We start from the raw sequence: 18,367 nt of genomic DNA on the forward strand, positions 1-18,367 counted from the left end.
TCTCAGATCCCAAATAAAAGACTAAAGACCAGTTTAAGAGTCAATGACTGAACAAAGCATGTGGACAGAATTTGGACTCTTGAAACCCTACATACAGAGAGTAAAGACCCCTCTTTGTATGTAGGGTTAGATGCCATATGGACAGCAACACGTTCAGCTCTGTTACCCCAATAAATTGTTGTTGACACTGCCCTCTAGAGATGTGTGATAGTGCATTTGTGCTGCAGACCTTAACCAAGAAACCCTCCAGCCTCCTCTCTATCCTACGAGCAGTGAGGGGTAGCACTGTGGGACGGTGCCTAGCTCTTCATTTGCATGTTCATAGGTGTTTGAATATACTGGTGCAGTGTCCGCTGTAACAGGCATGTTAACATCAGTGAAGTTAAATAAAAGAGTCAATTAACATTTTTTTGTTTAAAAAAAAAAACATTTTAACCACTAGGATTATTATGAAGTCAAATTGATAAAAATGAGACCACCACATATCTCAAAAACCACAAACTCAGCACTGCATTGATTGTATTACTAGTCTCCAGCCACACACCCACCACATTTATAGCAGATCAGAGATGTAAGGACAGGTGAAGAACAGACCTAATCAACCAGTCACATGAGAGCAGCTCAGTGCATTTAAGCATGTAGACATGGTCAAGATGAACTGCTAAAGTTCAAACCAAGCACCAGAATGGGGAAGAAAGATAATCTAAGTAACTTTAAATGTGCTAAGGTTGTTGGGTATTCTGAATGTTTGTGAAACTGCTGATATACTGGAATTTTCACACAGAGTCTCCAGATTTTAGTCCAATAGAGAAACTTGGAGATGTGGTGCAACAGGAGATTTCCATGGCTGATGTCGAGCTGACAAATCTGCAGTCACCACGTGATGCTATCATTTCAATGTGGACCATAACGAAACAAAATTGAATCTATGCCACAAGGAATTAAGGTCGTTCTGAAGGCAGGACAGAGTCAAACCCAGTACTAGCAAGGTGTATCTAATAAAGTGGCCATTGAGTGTACATGCATAAGTTAGTATTCCTAGTGCTTTGTAGGTCGTAATAATAAAAGTGTATCTACCACTAAGCCTATGCCTTCTAGAACACACCTTTACTGGGGTTCCTGCATTGGTAAAGGTCTTACTGTTTCGCTGCTGCACAGATCAATAAAAATATATTGTCTTGATATATTGAGTCGGCTTTGCAGAAAATGGGAAACCAATGACTTTATTCAACTGCATTCATATTTTTTTGAAGAATGGATCTGCCATGATGGTGGCTGTCTTCCCTAATAACTTGTTGCCTGCACTTTGAATGAAAACCCAGAGGACCATTTCACAAAAGGTTGTATTGTCAGAAACATCCTTTCGGAGTAAAACAGAAAACCAAAACTGACCATGCTAAGGTGATGCTGACAAGAATGGCACAGCCTGAGGCACTCGTCAAACTTTTCCAAATCTTGGAGTATGTACTTGCAGTGAACTCACTCTTGAGCATGTCTAATGATTTTTGGAAATGATCAAAATCTTAGAAAATACCAGATTCTTCAGTCTTCATCTTATTTTCAAAATTTGCCGTAAAACTGATCCAGCTCTATGACAGGAAGGAAATGCTAATCAAGGTATCATTGTTATAGTTTGTACCATACCAAAGCATGCAGTTTTGGTAAAAGCGATATGCTTTTTGATGTCGGTAATGTCAAAGTATTAAAAAAAAATAGCACAGGAACTGCTGCTTGCATGACAGATGTTCCCTAATGATACAAATGATTGCAGACAATTTGAGAGAGAAGGGCAACTTTTACCAGTCAGGCCAGTTCAATAAAACAGGCACTTATTAAACTCAAATACATCTTTGTGGATTTGCTCCAGCAAAATACTCTTAATATGTACACTTATTATCTTCTCCAGTAAGTGGGACTTTGAGCACTAATCGTGAGCACCCACATAGTAAGAGTGTATGACAATAACAAGATTTAATACATCATGTAATGGTCCTTTCACTTGATTAACGGTTTACTTTTTGATGCATAACACTGGGTAGAAAAGAAACATGTTTTCCTGATAATTCACTCATCAACTAGATGACTAGGAAGTGCATTATTTATACGTAACCTATGCATATTCTTGTACGCTATATACTATACGGAGCACAAGGATCTCTACAAATGTTTTTTTTTTATAAAAAGAAAAATCCAACGGAAGTAAATCGGCTTAATGGGCAGAATTAGAGGGGTCTGAATCCAGGGTAGGATTAAGGAAAATTGTGTGAAATAAAAGAGCGAGTGATCAGGAATGACTGTGCGTCTGTCTGGAGGGGGAGGGCGGGAGGAGAGAGAGGGAGAGAGAGAGAGAGCGAGAGAGAGAGAGAGAGAGAGAGACATTTTCATCCAAACCGCTCCGTTTTTTCCACAGCCTATCTCTTCTGCGCGGCTAAGCGCAGCTCCCTATTGTTTAAACTGTGAGGGGGGGAAAAACATTCCGCTTGTTCTATAAGCGCACCCAGTGAGTCATTTTTTTTTTTTGATGTGATGCTCGTTTATGACTGCTCTGAATGCTGCATTCATTTTCAACTTCTCCGAATTCTCCACTTAGACTTGAGCTGCATCATGAATAGTTTGGGGGCACCTTTGAATCGCATACCTCTGGAATGGTGGGGATTACACAGCCGAAACCTGGAGGGCATGTAAACGCAGATGGAGTTTGGGATTTATTGCAAAATAAGGGAAAGATGACCGTCTTCTCATTGTACTTGCTTTTGTGCGCAGATCTACTGGATTTAGCCGTCGGTAAGTGTGACCCTTTCATGCCATTTTCACGCAGTGGGAACCTCACACAGCTTTCCGATCTATGCGTGGGGTCTAACAATATCCGAACTGTCAGTGAGTTGAGGCATTCGTTATGTGACAGCGAATCAGGACTACTAACTGACCATTAACAGGACAGCCGGGTGGAGGCGATCGGTACCATTCTCGCCACATGCCAACTTTCACCCTACTGACTAACCAAGTCGTGGAAGAGTGAAACCAACGAATAATGGTCGGATTCAGTTCAGGCTGCAAGATGTGCGGTGTGCGTGTCTATGTACTAAATGGAAACGGAAGAAGAACGGTAGCAGTAGGCCTAGTTATGTAGTTAGTCTTAATTCATCTGCATCGACTATCACGACCAGCTTGCATGACAGCACCTACTTCTGAGTACCGCACAAGTATAGCTCCAATGCTGAAGCGCACTCCAAGGCGTTTGTTGATCGTGGGTTTTGCACACCAGATAGCGCCTGAGCTCAACAGATATTAAAGTTGATGCGCTGAAAAACATTGAAGTGCGTCTTTTAATGCAGATTTCCGCCTTCAGCGCGGTCTGCACGGCACAGCGGTGGCATCATTGTCGCGTGTTTTTATCCTCCGTTGATGTGTTTCGATGTTGGGGGATGAGAACACAGCACTGATGATATTTTACGCGAATCCTGAATGTTAACCAATATATATAAGCTATGTTTTACAGAATGCTAAAGCTGTGAGCAATAGGATTGTCTTTTTAGGGCAGAGAGTGGAGTGGTGATGGGACTAGGATGTTGCACTGGAATTTAGGAAAAACACATTCAAATATGTGCTGCAGATAAGAATCTGCCCTGACATTTAAACATGTCCCTTTATTGTTTTGATATTGCTTGTCACACCTATGGACCCAGTGGCATTTGTCAAAGGCTTTTTTGCCTTCTGCATGGATATTTATCATGGAGAGCTTGCACTAAAAAACAGAACTATAAGCACTCTTTTTTTTCCTTACTGAAGAAGCAAAGTATAACCCTGCTCATTCGGCTGGAGTTATAGGCTCAGAGTCAGTGCTAGCACGGTGGTGTTTGAAGGGCTTCAGAGGAGAGTTCACCCTTGGCTACAACATCACAGCAGCAGCATGCTGTACAAACCAAGATGTTAACCTTTCTTGCATAGCTGAGGATTTTGTTATTTTAAAGTGTTCTGACCTTTGCAGACGTATAGGAAATCATTATGAGCCATTTGGGCTTAACATATTCTTAGATGTTTAAAAGCCTCAGGTGTTTGCTCAGATGAGGGTGAACTGCACAAAGGTTCTGCGCTGCAAGTAGGGTACTTCAGGAATGGAATCATACTTATTTGAAATGGGTTTTTCTTTTGGGGTTTTATTATATCGCTTAGGAGAAATGTTACATGAAGGTGTTAATATTGTTAACCGTGTCAACAGCAAAAGGCAGAATTTAATTTTAATAAATAGCAAGAATATGGTTGTACTGACTTATGGTCATGCTGGTTTTCTGGTTTTTATTTGTATTGTTGAAACTAAAGTGATTGACACACACACACACACACACACACACACACACACACACACACACACACACACACACCTCTCTGTCTCTTTCTCTATTTATATACATTTTTCACTGATATTTAGTCAAAAAGTGCCGTAAAACAAAGTCAGTTAATAGTATTTCAAAACAAAGTTAAAATGTAGAATTAAGTTAAACAAGAATAAAATAGAATAGACAGTGAAAAAATCAGACAATAAGAATCTCAATAGAAAGCCTGGTTAAACAAAAAACACACAAACAAACAAAACAAAATGTTTTTTCTATTCTAAGTGCTTTTTTTTTTTTTAAAAAGATGACAGAGAGACAACTAAACAAGGTTGGAATGGGAAGCAAAGTGTAATTGTCACAGATTGAAAGGCTCTGTCCTCTCCAATCTTCTGTCTCATATGACTAACAAATAAAAACAGTATTGGTCATTTAGTCCATGCACCACTCCTGTCTGTTACACGTGTTTCAGAGTCTGCTCCAGTTCTACTACACCTAGCTTGCACCTACAAGCTAACCTTAGTAAAATTGAATAGTTCAAGCATTTGTTTTTTTGTTTGTTTGTTTTTAACCATGTTGCAAATTCACGGTATGAAGAGCAGGCTACATAGTCTATGTCTGGATTCTTATTTTTGAAGAGTTACTTTGTAATGCATATTTTATGCCGCCATAGAGCTACGGAATAGAGTGCACTGTGTGAAGTGTGATATCCCAGCATACATTGTTTTATCACATATGCTGCTGTATTGCATAACACATTTTTCCTTGTGTTATGAACTATGGCCTTAAAGCAAGGCTACCCTGGCTGTCAAGGCTAACAAACAACAATTAGACTATTGTCAATAGCTAATAACAGTTTGCTGCTACCATCCCAAGAATTGTTTTTTTTTTTTAAGTCAGATATAAAACTTTGCTAAGCAAAGAGAACCAATTACTTTATGTATAAAAAAAGTACCTTTTCAACCTCAGAACTTTATAAGATGCTACCTGCCTTGATCTATACCCTCTCCAATGAGAAAGGATTTTCAATAGTATCTTGAAATCTGTCCAGAAAATCATTAGCATATTCCTTGAAATGGGAATTTGCCCCGAGGTGTTCAAAACCACTGTTGTGAAATTTCTGTTGAAGAAGCCAAATCTAGACTTTGGAATCCTAAATGATTACAGGCCGATGCCAAAAATTCTATTACTGAGAAATATATTATAAAAACCTATTTCTAGCAGATTTCTACATTAGAAAGAAAAAAGTTCAATCAGGTTTCAGAGCTAATTGTAGCACAGTGACTGCACTCATAAAGACTTTCAGTAACCTGAGGCATAATGCTAGAAAGGGCTTGGTTAAGGTTCTCTTAGATTTAAGTGCAACATTTGACACAGGGGATGTGTGTGCATTTGTCTGACTGAACAAACTTTTCTGCTCAGCCACTTCACTACAAGGTTACAATCTGTGCATGTGTCCTCAAAGTGGACTAGAAAAACTGTATAATAAGATAACCTATGCCTCTGCGGTGTCTACAGCTGTCCATATGTGTGTCTGCAAGAGAGTATAATCCTAGCCTTAAGCTCCCTCATTGACTGCCTGTCGGCAATAAATAAATGGATGAGTAATAACTTTCTGAAACTAAATGAGTACAGGAGAGAAATTCTATAAGTAGGCCCAAAAGCCAAAACGATGCAATATCTCAAAAAACTATTTTAGACTCTGTCCTAGGTTTTTCGCCCTGTATAAGTAGTGGTATTTGTGGTATTTGTACAGCTGCGAAAAATGATCAAAGTGTGTGCATTCCAGACTAAGCAAGATATTGAAATTCAAAATCATGCTTTCATCAATGAAATGAATTTTTGACTAGTCTTTCTTAAAAGTCCACTGAAAAAAAAGTAACTCATTGAGGATTCTATGGTTAGACTTTAAATGATAATAAAAAAAAGAAGAGTGAACCCGTATTCTACTCTTCCCAACATTGTAAAACCAGCCTACCTCAAAGATGCATGATGTCCTTTTACAAGCTAGTAGATCCCATAGCTTTCAAGCTACCCAAAATCCAACAAAATAAGACTGGAGACATAATTTTTCATTTATGTCTGGAAACTGTGGCATTGCCTCTCCAAAGATATAAGAGAGCTGTGCTCTGCTTTAATCCTTAAAAACACTTAAACTATCCTACTCTTGGATCCAGTTAAAGTATCCAAGAGATACTTCTTTCTTTACGATTTTTTCTTCTTTAATATAATTCACATTTACTGTTTCTATTAGTGTTTATTTTATTACTTATTCTGTTAATTTGTTTAGATATTTCCTTCTTATTAGTCTTGAGGCACTTTTCATGGACAAAAAAATGATTTGTTGATTATGTTGAATGAATGGCATCTTCTGTACCGAGAAAACGTTTGCATCAAGAAAAATGTACTTCTCACAGGCCACATTTCCAATGATTCCAATAATACTCGCAGAATCTACTCCACTTCATAAGCAGCAGAAATCTTCTTCCCTTTCTTCAAAGTTGAGGTTGTAGCAAAACTAAAAGCTGCCTCAGTGGTTTACTGTAGCAACAAAATAATTCCCCCTGCCTGTTGTGGGGCTGCTGTGCCAAGTTTGGAGGTATCCTTGATCAAATTTGAAGTACAGCTGTTGTCATTCCTGTCCTTTTCATCTACAAAAGCCTTCAAAATGATGAAAATACTTTCACCACAGAAAAAATTCTACTACTCTACTGTTTTTGTTTGTTTGTTTGTTTGTTTTTTTCCTAAGCTACCTAGATGTAATCAGACTTTGAGTAAGTTACACTTCATGGAGTAGATAGAACGGATTACACTGGGAATTTCCTATTTTGTTTTGTGACAGCTAAAGAAACAGCAAAGAGAGGCAAAATTTTAACAGTAACATGTTGCTTTTTTTTTTAAAAGTAATTAAAAAATTGATTAGTTTGCTTGAATTGCAGAAGTAGCATGTTAGGTAAGTCATTATAATAAAAATCTGGCAGTCTCATAAATAATATAAATCTGTTTGTTTCTTGTTAACATGTAACTAAAATCGTACTCGTTAGAGTACTAAGTATAACAAAGCTAAAGCATGTCAGTGAGTTTCATTTTGAGGTGTTAACATCACTGCTCTTAGCGCTAGCATGTTTGCTTGCTTGTGTCCTTCAACTCCAAAGTGTTGCCAAAAAGCTGTTTTATTTTTCTGGTCTTGGTGCTACTGACTTTTTCATCGTTCTAAAACCTGAGCAAGAAGTAATCATGGTGCAGAAGAGTGAGTGAATTACTGACAGGAAGTCTGGCTCTTAGTGCTCTGTGATGCATAAGCATACTGTATGTATCTACATGTTTTTCTGTTGTGTCTCATGTAGTAAAGGTACAAAAATGTTCCCAATTCTTTGTTTTATTTTCAGTGGAAAAACACAACATTAAAGAACCAGGTGTTAGCCAGTTTGTTATAACATTGTTAAACTATATAACTACAGGGTTTAACCATTCAGAAACCTGATAGTCGAGACCAGCTGTTTCTGAGATGAACATTGGTCAACTTTCGTGTGTGTATTTTATTCATTTATTTATTTTGCCCTTAAGCTACTGACCTCACCTATGACACCATCTAAAAATGAAAGAACTTTCAAATAGGTTGGTACAACATGGTATTACTGTCTGTATTACAATGCCATTTAGGAAAGAACAAAATACTTCACAGAGCCTCAGAAATTTCATTCAGAGATTAAGAACTAGAGATAACAGTGTTCAAAAATGAAATTATATCAAACTGCAGCCTTTTGAAGTTTTTTTTTCCAGACAAAAAGAGTTGGCTTAGTATTCATTTCTGACCTAGACCATTTCCTAATAGAAATTAGATCGTCTCTAATGCTTTAACACATTCCTGTTTTAACTTTTTAGATCAAACTAAGGATGAAGTTTCTTACTAAATAAATCATAAATATCATTTTAATCCATACTGATGTGAGGCCTTTTTTGAAAGCTACATCTTGCGCAGTCTCACAGTTTGTGACATTTTTCTGTCCGATGAATTTTACGTCTTCCTTCTGAGTTTTATATAGACTGTTAGAAGTGTATAAAAGAAACATTTGATATGTGCATTACTTGTGTGCCCTTGGCTGAATACAGATTTGTTGTAAAATGTTTTAGGCTGACGTCTGAACAGCTGCTTTTAGGTTCACAGGTTTTCCTGTAAAGTACTAGATGTTCTGATTTTATGTAGATTCAGAAATGGGGCAGGCAGGCTCAAGTGATTTGTTACCAGAAGACTCAGTCAGGAAAATTACAAGGATAAAAGAGCAGAATAATTGATGTTCATGTGTTACGGGTCAAAGGGATTCGGTGCAATATCAAAAATAGGCTAAAACAGCACCATCAAACATACTGATTCAGTTGATAGAGTCGCTGTCAATGAAAATAAAGAAACTCAGTCAATATAAAATTGTGTCAGTACAGCAGGCTGTGAAGTGGCAATTATGACATGACCTGTAGGCTATGTTTTAAAATCTGAGGGAAGGTCATCAGTTTTTGATGTAATTTCTTTAAAAACGGCTTCTTTTAAAGCCTTCTGTTAAAGCACCAAGGAGAATGTGTTGTCTCAGACCACAGTGGTGAAGGTTGGTTTGCAGATTGTGTATCATAGCAGTGTTAACAGATTTAACAAGCACTGGATCTCAGATAGGTTTCCGGCACACTGTGACTGCCTGCTACTGATGGCTGGTCTTGACTCACAGGAAGTGAAGAGAGATTTGGCCTGGAAAATGGGTTGTTGTCATGCAACTATCTGACAATCACCAAGCTTTCCATCACACTGCAGCTCTCAGCAGTTATATAAAATGATTATGCCCAGATTAGAAGCCATTTTCATTGTTTCATTTCACTTGCTATTGTTTGCTTGACTAGTCAGTGTGACTGTGTAAATCATTTTATATACACTATATATACTGCTAATAGTGTATGGGCCTTTTAGCAGATACACTTAAACCAGATTGCTGTGGAAATACAAAATAGCCCATTTGATTCTATTGCTGTAAAGTAGCAGCTTGAAGAAAAAAATATGAGTGCATGTCATTTTGACCCAATAGCATGCAGCTTTATCTGGTTTGACTCCCTTAGTGAGCTCATGCTGAACATACTTACTGAAGTACTTCAATTACTGAAGTACTTCAATGAGCAATTTAATCAAAAGGTGGCAGATTCCATCTAATAACTGTACTGAAAAAAAAAATCTAAACTTTGGAACCTATGAACACAAACGCCATGTGTAAAACTAATAGTAACAAGAACAAAATGCATATTTTGTAGGAAACTTGAGTTTTTATTTCACTACCTTCTGTCTCTAATTGGTGAGTTCAATCAATTACAAAAATGGAAAATGTATTAAATATTTCAGTTCAGTTAAAGTCTGTTTTATTAATATAGTGCCAGTTCACCTTAACATTCATTTCAGGGCTGTTTACTTTGTAAGCACAATGCTTAACAATTGTTTAGAGAGAAGTCCAACAATTCCCTTTGAGCACTTGGCAACAGCGGTTAGGAAAAAAAAAAACCCTTTCAACAGGAAGAAACCTCAGACAAAGCTAGGCTCGGGGAAGGTGGCCATCTGCCTCCATCGGTTGGGGTGGGGGGAAGGTGAAAAGAGAAAAGAGGAGCGCAGGTAAACAACAAACAACGTCAATACAGTAATAACCATTCAGCAGGTGTATCAGGTCAGTAACCACAGAAAAACATATGGCACCGGAGAAATATAGAAAAAGTAGACATATAAGAGCACAGAGACGGAAAAATATATAATCACAGCATGCACTATAAAATTATAACAGAGGGAATGTGCTAAGTGCGCCATTTAAGGTTGTCTGGGCATATAGCAGCATAACTAAGGGATTGTTCGGGTTAAGTTGAGCTGTACCTAACTATAACTTAATCAACTATAAACTTTATTTTGAATTTATATCTGTAAAGGAAGACCTGTTTTTTTTGCCTTCCACCTCAGCATTGGGTATCTTTTGTCTCATGAAATTTCAAAAGCTCTGTTCCTATTATGATGAAATATCCATGCACTGAAAGTAAGAAATCCAAAATCTGCACACAGCAAGATATGATTATCTAAAGTAACTCCTGCATTGTTTTCTGACACTGCTTTTCAGATTTTCAGACATAACTGTAAAACTCTGGAGCACACAGAATTCCCACATTGTTGTGTTGATAAAAGTCTGAGAACAATCTGCTATTTCACAGATGGATTCTGCAAACTTTTGCTTTTATCTAACAAGGCTCAAACACTTATATGCTTCAAGTTTTCCAGCAGCATGGCTGAAGAGGTTTACCAATTTCCTATGACGCTTGCATTTGCTTTTCACACTGAAGTGCAGGTGTTTTTGAAAAAAAAATGCCGGCCTTGAGTTTTTTCAAAGAACTCTATGCCAATATCACAATTCCCTAGAATGGCTGAAACAGTGGCACGAGAGTAAGAACAACACATTTTGAGAATTAGCATACACACCAGCTATCTGCTTTTGGGGTGAAACCAAAATCATCTGTCTGACATTTTGGACAAGCTAAAGTGTGGTTTTTGCAGTAGTCCAGTCACTGAGAAGCCATTACCATATTTTATTTACAGCTAGCATCTTAGCTATGGGTTCTGCATCCAAGATGACTTGTTGCCTAGTAGCCTCGGGCCCTAGGAGTGGACCACAGTTTTTATGAATGTCTACTGCAATTCAAATAATGCAACAGAATCTGCAACCATCATGACAAATTTGTCCTCCCCCACTACCACCACGACAGCCTCTGGCGTGGAAAGTGGTAAGAGGCAGAATCGAGGAAAAATGAACCTTCCTTTGCCTGTATAGCTGAAATACGTTTGTGTTTTCAAGCAGTGATGTTAAAATGATCAAATGAAAATGGCTCTGATTAGTGGAGACAAGTAAAGGCTTGGGGCAAGAAGTTCAAAGAGCACAGTAACTTTCTTTACTACCCTTGTGGACCTTCATACACAGATGTAGGCTGGCTTGCTGATGTCTTTGGCTTGTGTGGGAGTTTGAAGTAACTCGGATTCCCTCAGCAGCTGGTGGTTTGCAGAGATAGAGAAAATACAGAAGCAAAGTGTCTGTATTTTCTCCCAATGTTCTCCCAATGATCTCCCAAATGGTTACATAGAAAGGGAGTATATCGTTCCTGTTCATGATCTTTAGTAAGCAGTAAAGTTTTGTCAAATAGTATAATATGTCCTTTTACCAGAACTTTTAAAAATCCCATTTTATTACAGAAACTTGTGTTTCTCAATTTAGCAGCCAGCATAACGAGGGATTTCTTGGCAAGCTTTATCAGCACTTTTACAATATTCTCCTCCCACCGTTTCCTACATGCTAATATGGATTATGTGGTTTTGCTTATCGTGTTCAAACATAGGTGCTGAGTAATATCAATTGGTCCGTCACTGTGTCCCAACATCAGTCTATTTATTTAGGGCTGTGAAACTGAATTGTATATGATACATGAAACATATCAGCATCCAAAGTTTATTGCAAGACAGCTGAAATGTACACTGCTGCGCACAGTCTTTTGTATACAAACATTCTGTTTCTTTCTGCTAGTGATCTGACACAAATGGAATTATTCAAAGTCATGGTGACCTCAAAATCCAAGCTTGCGTTTTTGTTACAGTATGTACAGTATATCAAGATTACCTTAAGAAGAAACAGTTGTATTGCATTAGCAATAAATTATATTGACTCAAAGATAAAATGCAATATAGAGGAAAATTAACATTAAAGTATATTGTGAGAAACATTTTACTTACTAAATTGGCTCAAATATACATGACAGTGCTTTAACCTAAAAGGAAAAAGCCCTTTTTATGCTTTCATATACACACATTGTGTAGTAACTGTAAATATTCTAAATCACTGCTTTGCTTTCCCAGTTTGATTCTTCTGGGTTAAAAAAAAATAAAAATGTTTGCAGCTATTCAAAGCCATCTTCAAGCCAGTGAATACAGCATTGCAGAGGTTTCATGAAAAGTTCAGATTAGGCATGGAAAAAGGAAGAGATGGCAGAGGAGGGGGGAAAAACAGCTCTAATCGACGCACTGACGTCACTCTGGAGCTGTGCAGATGGGAGTAAAGAAGGATTGTGTGGGCTATGAATCTTGTGCATATTGACTTCCTCCATATAAGCCACCAAAATAAAAAAATAAAAAAATCATAAAGACATCAATCTGCACTCACAGGAGTAGGTATTAGTGAAGTTTCACAGACAGTCAGAATATGATAGGACAAGGCTGTGTTCAGCCTGTAACATCTGTCGTTTCTGATAACATTTATCAGCAAACCTTTGATCTGCTGTAGAACTTGTCATGCAAGTTCAGAGAATTAATCTTCTGAATATGCGACATGAATTATACAATAATAGAAATTGTGGGTGCATATGGATTATAACTTGCTTTAAATATAATTATTTTACTTCAGTTTTTTTCTCTAAAGATTATGGTTAAAATTGCAAGGAAGCTTTATCTTTTAGGATGCTTACATGCAACTTTGGCGCTCGCTTCTGAATTTTTATATAAAGGAGGACTTGTAATGATTAAATCTATTCTTTCCCAATAAAACTGCCAGCATTAATTTCACATATGCCTGGTACCAGGTGACTCTGGTATAAAAAAAATTTTTTGGAAAGTGGAAATAATAATGTGAGGGAGCTTGTGTAATGACTCATCACTGTTAGTTTCTTGTACTGCTGTTCTTCCTGGAGGAAATAATATGTAAAAAGAAAGTACACGTGTGAGGTCTTGGTGTGAGTCTATCCTTTTCTGACTGTGATCTCTTAAGGCAGGCAAGCAAGATGTTCCAGTCTGTTCAAATTATAAATGCTTGTGCTTAATCTTTATATGGTAATCTTCCTATTGTATTGTTTTGCTGTCATAACAACTTGTGGATTACTCATCTATTCTTGTGTTGTTATAAACACGTTTTATCAACAGGGAAGTTGCCCTCTGGTGGACAAAATATAGAACATCAACACTCATTACATGGTTGACTGGTGTTTCTCTGATTTTAATTTATCGCCCATCATAAATGCCGATACAGATACATCAGCAAATAGATAACATTGACCAATATTTTGGAAATGTGAAGCAAGAAAGTCTTTAGTGTGGCTGTTGGCAAAGAAATAAAATCTTGGATTATCACCTAATGTTTCACAGTTTGGCGTAGTGGTACCAAAAAAGAGAGACTGAGGAAAAAAAGGTCTTTCTGCACATGTACAACAGGACTCCATTCTGTAGTATGGACTCAAATACTTCAGTTAGATACCTACCTGACATTGCAGAGGTACACATAAGGTATCCCAAAGTTTCAATGCCTCGATAAAGAGCCTTGAGCAATATTAGCTGCAAAGTAGAAAGTTGGATGGACAGTATTATAAGTTTGTCAGATTGTTGTTAATGTTCCATTTCGAAGATTTTTGTGCTTTGTTTTCATTTATTTTGTTGTTTGCTATTCACTTTTACACTATTTTTTTTTTTTTTTTAGGAAAGAAAGCACTTTATTGGATTTAGGAAAAGCTTCTGGCTGGCAAATATTTTTGTAGATATGGTCAATGTCTGATTGCAGTCTATCTACTGTTTTTATTGTATCACTTTTGTATATTTTACGCCAAACAGAAGTTTGCAGGCAGTGTCAAAGCTCACAAATTGTAATTACATTTAATTAAAAGTCATCTGTTTTTTTAACTAAAACAAGTGAGCCAGAGATGAATAGTAACTGCTAATTGGTATGCTTTCAAATGATACTGCCTAAGGGAGGTGCGTATAATGTAAATAGAATTTATCCTAGGACGAAACCTTGTGGCACTCCATAATTAACCTTAGTGTGTGAAGAGGACTCCCCATTTACATGAACAAATTTGAGTATGTTAGGTAGATATGATCCAAAATACTGCAGTGCAGCTCCAGCGCGTGCTCTAACCTCTGTAATAAAATATTATGGTCAACAGTATATCGAGCGCTAGCAAGACAAGCACAGGGTTGCTCTTGCTATTGATACCATTACACCAATTCATCACAGTATTGTGTTGGTCCTTCTTTTGCTGTCAAAACATGACTGACACATTGAGCAATGGACTCTACTAAACTCTTAAGGTGTGCTGTGATATCTGCCACCAAGATGTTAGCAACAGATCCTTTAAGTCCTTTAAGTTTAGAGGTGGGCCCTCCATGGATTGAATGTGTTTGTCCAGCACATCGCATAGATGCTCAGTTGGACTGAGATCTGGGGATTTTGGAGGCTAAGTCAACACCTCAAACTCGCTGTGCTCCTGATACCATTCTTGAATCATTTTTGTTTTGTGACAGGGCGCATTATTTGGGGCACATCATTAAGAGGTCACAGGCAGCCACAGTGACTACTATTTTTATGACAAGATGTGCATGATCTGCAATAGTGCTTGGGTAGATGGTACACGTCAAAGTAGCTTCTGCATGGATGCTGGAATCCCAATTTCTCAGCAGAACATTTCCCCAAACATCACACAGACCAGGGAATCTTCTTTCATTGCTCCATGGCCCAATGCCATGCTCATTGTTGGTACTTTCGGTATATTGCTGGTTTATCACTGTTTGCTCAGTGGCTGAAACAGTGGCACTTTTGATAGGTACTGACCACTGCAGATTGAGAACACCCAATAAAAGTTACAGTTTTGGAGATACTCTGCCCTAGTTCTCTAGCCATCACAATTTGGCCCTTGTCAAGCTCAAATGTTGACAATTGCCCATTTTCCCTGCTTTTAACATATCAACTCTTTCAAAATATTCACTTCCTCTCTTATATATCCCACCCACTAACAGGTGCCATGATGAAGAGATAATTAGTGTTATTCACTTCACCTGTCAGTGATCATAATGTTGTGCCAGATTGGTGCATTTTTACAGTCACAGATGATGTGTTGTTAACAGCATGAACACTCTTACTATGAACCTTCTTACAATGACACTGTCAAATTCCTATTGCGTATATTGTTTGTTGTTTCTAAAAATGCACTCTTTATCTACATTCAGTGTCTAATACAAATCATCTCTTTGTTGCTAAAAGACAAATGTCTAAAAGGGAATTATGCTGCTGTTTGTTTTTATCTTGTGGATTACAAAAAAAACAAAAAACGAAACATGTAGTCAAACTGTAATGAAAGTGATGACTATCAGGTGGGAATAGGGAAAAGGAAACCCTGTGCAAAATCATTTTGCTCTGATGCGACAGCGTGAAGTTAGCCCTCGGCCATGGATAAAGTTTGTGCCGAAACACCCCCAGTGGATTGTGATTAATCAATCTTAGAGAGCGGTATGGGGAAGTGATGGTAAGAGGGAAAAGGAGTAGGTGGAAAAGTGCCTGTGGGGGTTGTGCACTTTTAAGTGGGAAATAAGTAGATCAGCAGACAAAAAACCTCTTCATGAGGTTTCATCATGAGTCTGAATTAACTGTTGAATCAAAGATGCTGATGAAAAATTGAGATGTTCCATCTGCTCTCTGGGTTCTGCTGTCAAACCCACTTCTCCAGAGTACAAACAGTATCCTGTCACATAAAGGCGAAAAGGCCATAGAAGTCCCAACCATGTTTGAACCCCTCAAAAGTAGTGTGTACATAAAGATATAACATTAAATATAAATTGACAGCGTGACTGTTGTATTGTGTTAAAGCAATGATTTTCATTCATTAATGAGTTGATTAACAGGAGTATAAATCCATCCCTTTTGAACCTAAAAAAAAAAGGGTCAAAGTTTACTGACTCAAACTGACACTTGAGGTTGGCTGAATGGAACAAAATACGCCACAGGAAATTGTTTGGGCTTACAGCTGTGTTATGCAAGACAGTTACTGATTATGTATGTATGGAGTTAATTGCATATTGGCAGATGCTTTACATTAAAGGATTTAGGTGTGATTGAAGAAATTATAGGGAAATTAGTGTACTAATAGTGTTGGTTACAGAAATTTATAGCAATTCTGTTTTTGATCTAGTTTCTAACACTTCAAAGTAAAGATACATTTACATTCATGACATTTAACTATTTATTCTGTCTAGCATGCATTAGTTTAGTACCTGTTTGGGAAAAATAGGAACAAAGTGGTATTGAATTCCTTTCCTGTCATTTCACCAGTCAGATTTTTCGTACCCAGTCAGCTGTTCAGATTCCTCATGTGGCTGCCTTTTCCAAGGGGAGTCGAATGTAAGAGAAAGCTCACATTAGTTCTCGTCACAGCTGACTGAACATTTGGATACATTCTGCTGCATACTGAGACCTTCATCATTGCAGAATAGCACAAGATAGAATATGGCAGGTTTAGGATGCAGTTAGTAATAAATTCAATAGAGTGTATTATCAGTTTTGTTTGCCAGTTTATCCAATCCATTTTTATTTGCAAACTCAACAAATATGTATGTCTACCTTCAATTTCTGTGCTGTAGAAGAACATAAAGTGAGGAAAAACTCAAAGTACTTAAACCTGATTGAAATTCAGCGAATTGTTGTTGTTATCAGACATCTGATGCTACAAAAGCAAAACAGATGTCATGTAATTAAAAGTAACCCTGTGGTGCTTTTCTATTTTTAGGGCAGAGCTGTATATGACAGTTGCAGATCAAAATGACACCCCTCTGTTTTTGTGTGTTTTCTTTCCTTCTTTCTTTTTTACGTGAAAGCTAAGGTCATCACTTTAGATTTCTTCACTAATATCTTCATCATAGCACAGATAATATGAAATAATTGTCACTGTAGTATATAAGTTACTGTAGTTATGAGTTAGGCTGACTATTCACTCTTTTAATGTATTGTGTAATAGACATCTGTCACCCTCACCGTACTGCTAGTTTCCACTCTATCCACCCATCTTCCTGATGGGACAAATCCTAAAGTTATCAATATTCAGGATAATAGTCTCAGAGGAAGAGTAATATGAATGTGTCAGTAGGATTGGAGTATTCATAACTCCACTTCCTTATAATTCCATCCTAGGCTACACAGCACTGAATATTAATCCTATCATTTTAGCCCTACCTATGAGGAAACACATCAGATAACAAATGGATTAAATTGTACTGAATCAAGAACAGGTCTGTCTGAAACAAAAAATTTAGTATTTTGTTTATCTTGACATACAAAGTTAAAAGAACCTGTGTTTGATAATGATACATTCATAAGTCATTAGGTCGATTGTTAATCTGAGTTTAAAAGACAAACCTTTGTTGCCTTTGTTGTTGCCTTGGAAAAATCACTTCCTGCAGTGCTACAAACCTTATAGACAAATGACATTCAGTAGTGGAGAGTCAAAGGAAGCAACCTTGTGCTCTGCTAGTTATTAGACATCGCATAGTGTACATGCTGACAAAATAGAAAAAGAACAATGAAAAACATAGACTAACAATTTCAATTTAAAGATACAATGTCTCTCTTTTTAAACTTGGCTTATCCAGCCAATGGGGGGATTTTGCTAGAATAGTTTATGTCCACTTTTCTTCTTCATGAAATTAAGGGTCTTTTCAAATCAATACAAAGATCTTTTGAGGGATCACCTTTATCCCATGGTGAAACTTTCTGCCCTAATATGAGTGCTCTGTTCCTAGCTAGTGGATACAAAAATCCCACAATGCGTGGTCACCCAAAGGTATCATGAGCTGAATGTCCTACTGTTGTTTTTGTTTTTTTAATTTTGTGTGTCCCATTTGCCATTTTACATTTTAATTCATACGATTAAAACATGCTATATGATTACATATAATGATTACACTATATAATTAAAAAAGTTGAAAATGACCGACAAGAGATAGATGGGTAAATAATTTTAACAAAGTGCAAATTCACAGCAACAAAGAAGGTAAAATCTTACAGCAGATTTAAAATTTGGAGGTTGTCAGGGACATTAAAAAAACAAAGAAAAAAAAGTGTTTTTAATTATGAGAAGTGAAGGCTCTTCTGGGTTTCAGTTTTTAATGAATTTGAATTTCTTTATCTGTAACTTTGCTGAATTGCAGTTGTTGAACAAAGATTCTTCACAGTTGG

At 37.2% G+C, this 18,367-nt stretch overlaps 1 protein-coding gene across 2 annotated transcripts in view; it reads left to right on the forward strand.

Annotated features, from left to right (window-relative positions):
- The first annotated feature begins 2,374 nt into the window (after nt 1-2,374).
- igsf21a (immunoglobin superfamily, member 21a) overlaps nt 2,375-18,367 on the forward strand; it is a 182,757-nt gene continuing 166,764 nt past the window's right edge. The window contains exons 1-2 of one of the 2 annotated variants that reach the window (XM_005729677.1): nt 2,375-2,500; nt 2,591-2,784. In XM_005729677.1, coding sequence (XP_005729734.1) covers nt 2,646-2,784 — 139 coding nt within the window. In that variant the 5' untranslated portion in view covers nt 2,375-2,500; nt 2,591-2,645. Of the gene's footprint in view, nt 2,785-18,367 lie in introns of both variants that reach the window. The other variant, XM_005729678.1, reaches the window with a different exon arrangement.

The sequence above is a fragment of the Pundamilia nyererei genome, unplaced genomic scaffold (assembly GCF_000239375.1).
Source record: "Pundamilia nyererei isolate P.nyererei 1_Seehausen unplaced genomic scaffold, PunNye1.0 scaffold00034, whole genome shotgun sequence".
NCBI lineage: Eukaryota > Metazoa > Chordata > Actinopteri > Cichliformes > Cichlidae > Pundamilia > Pundamilia nyererei.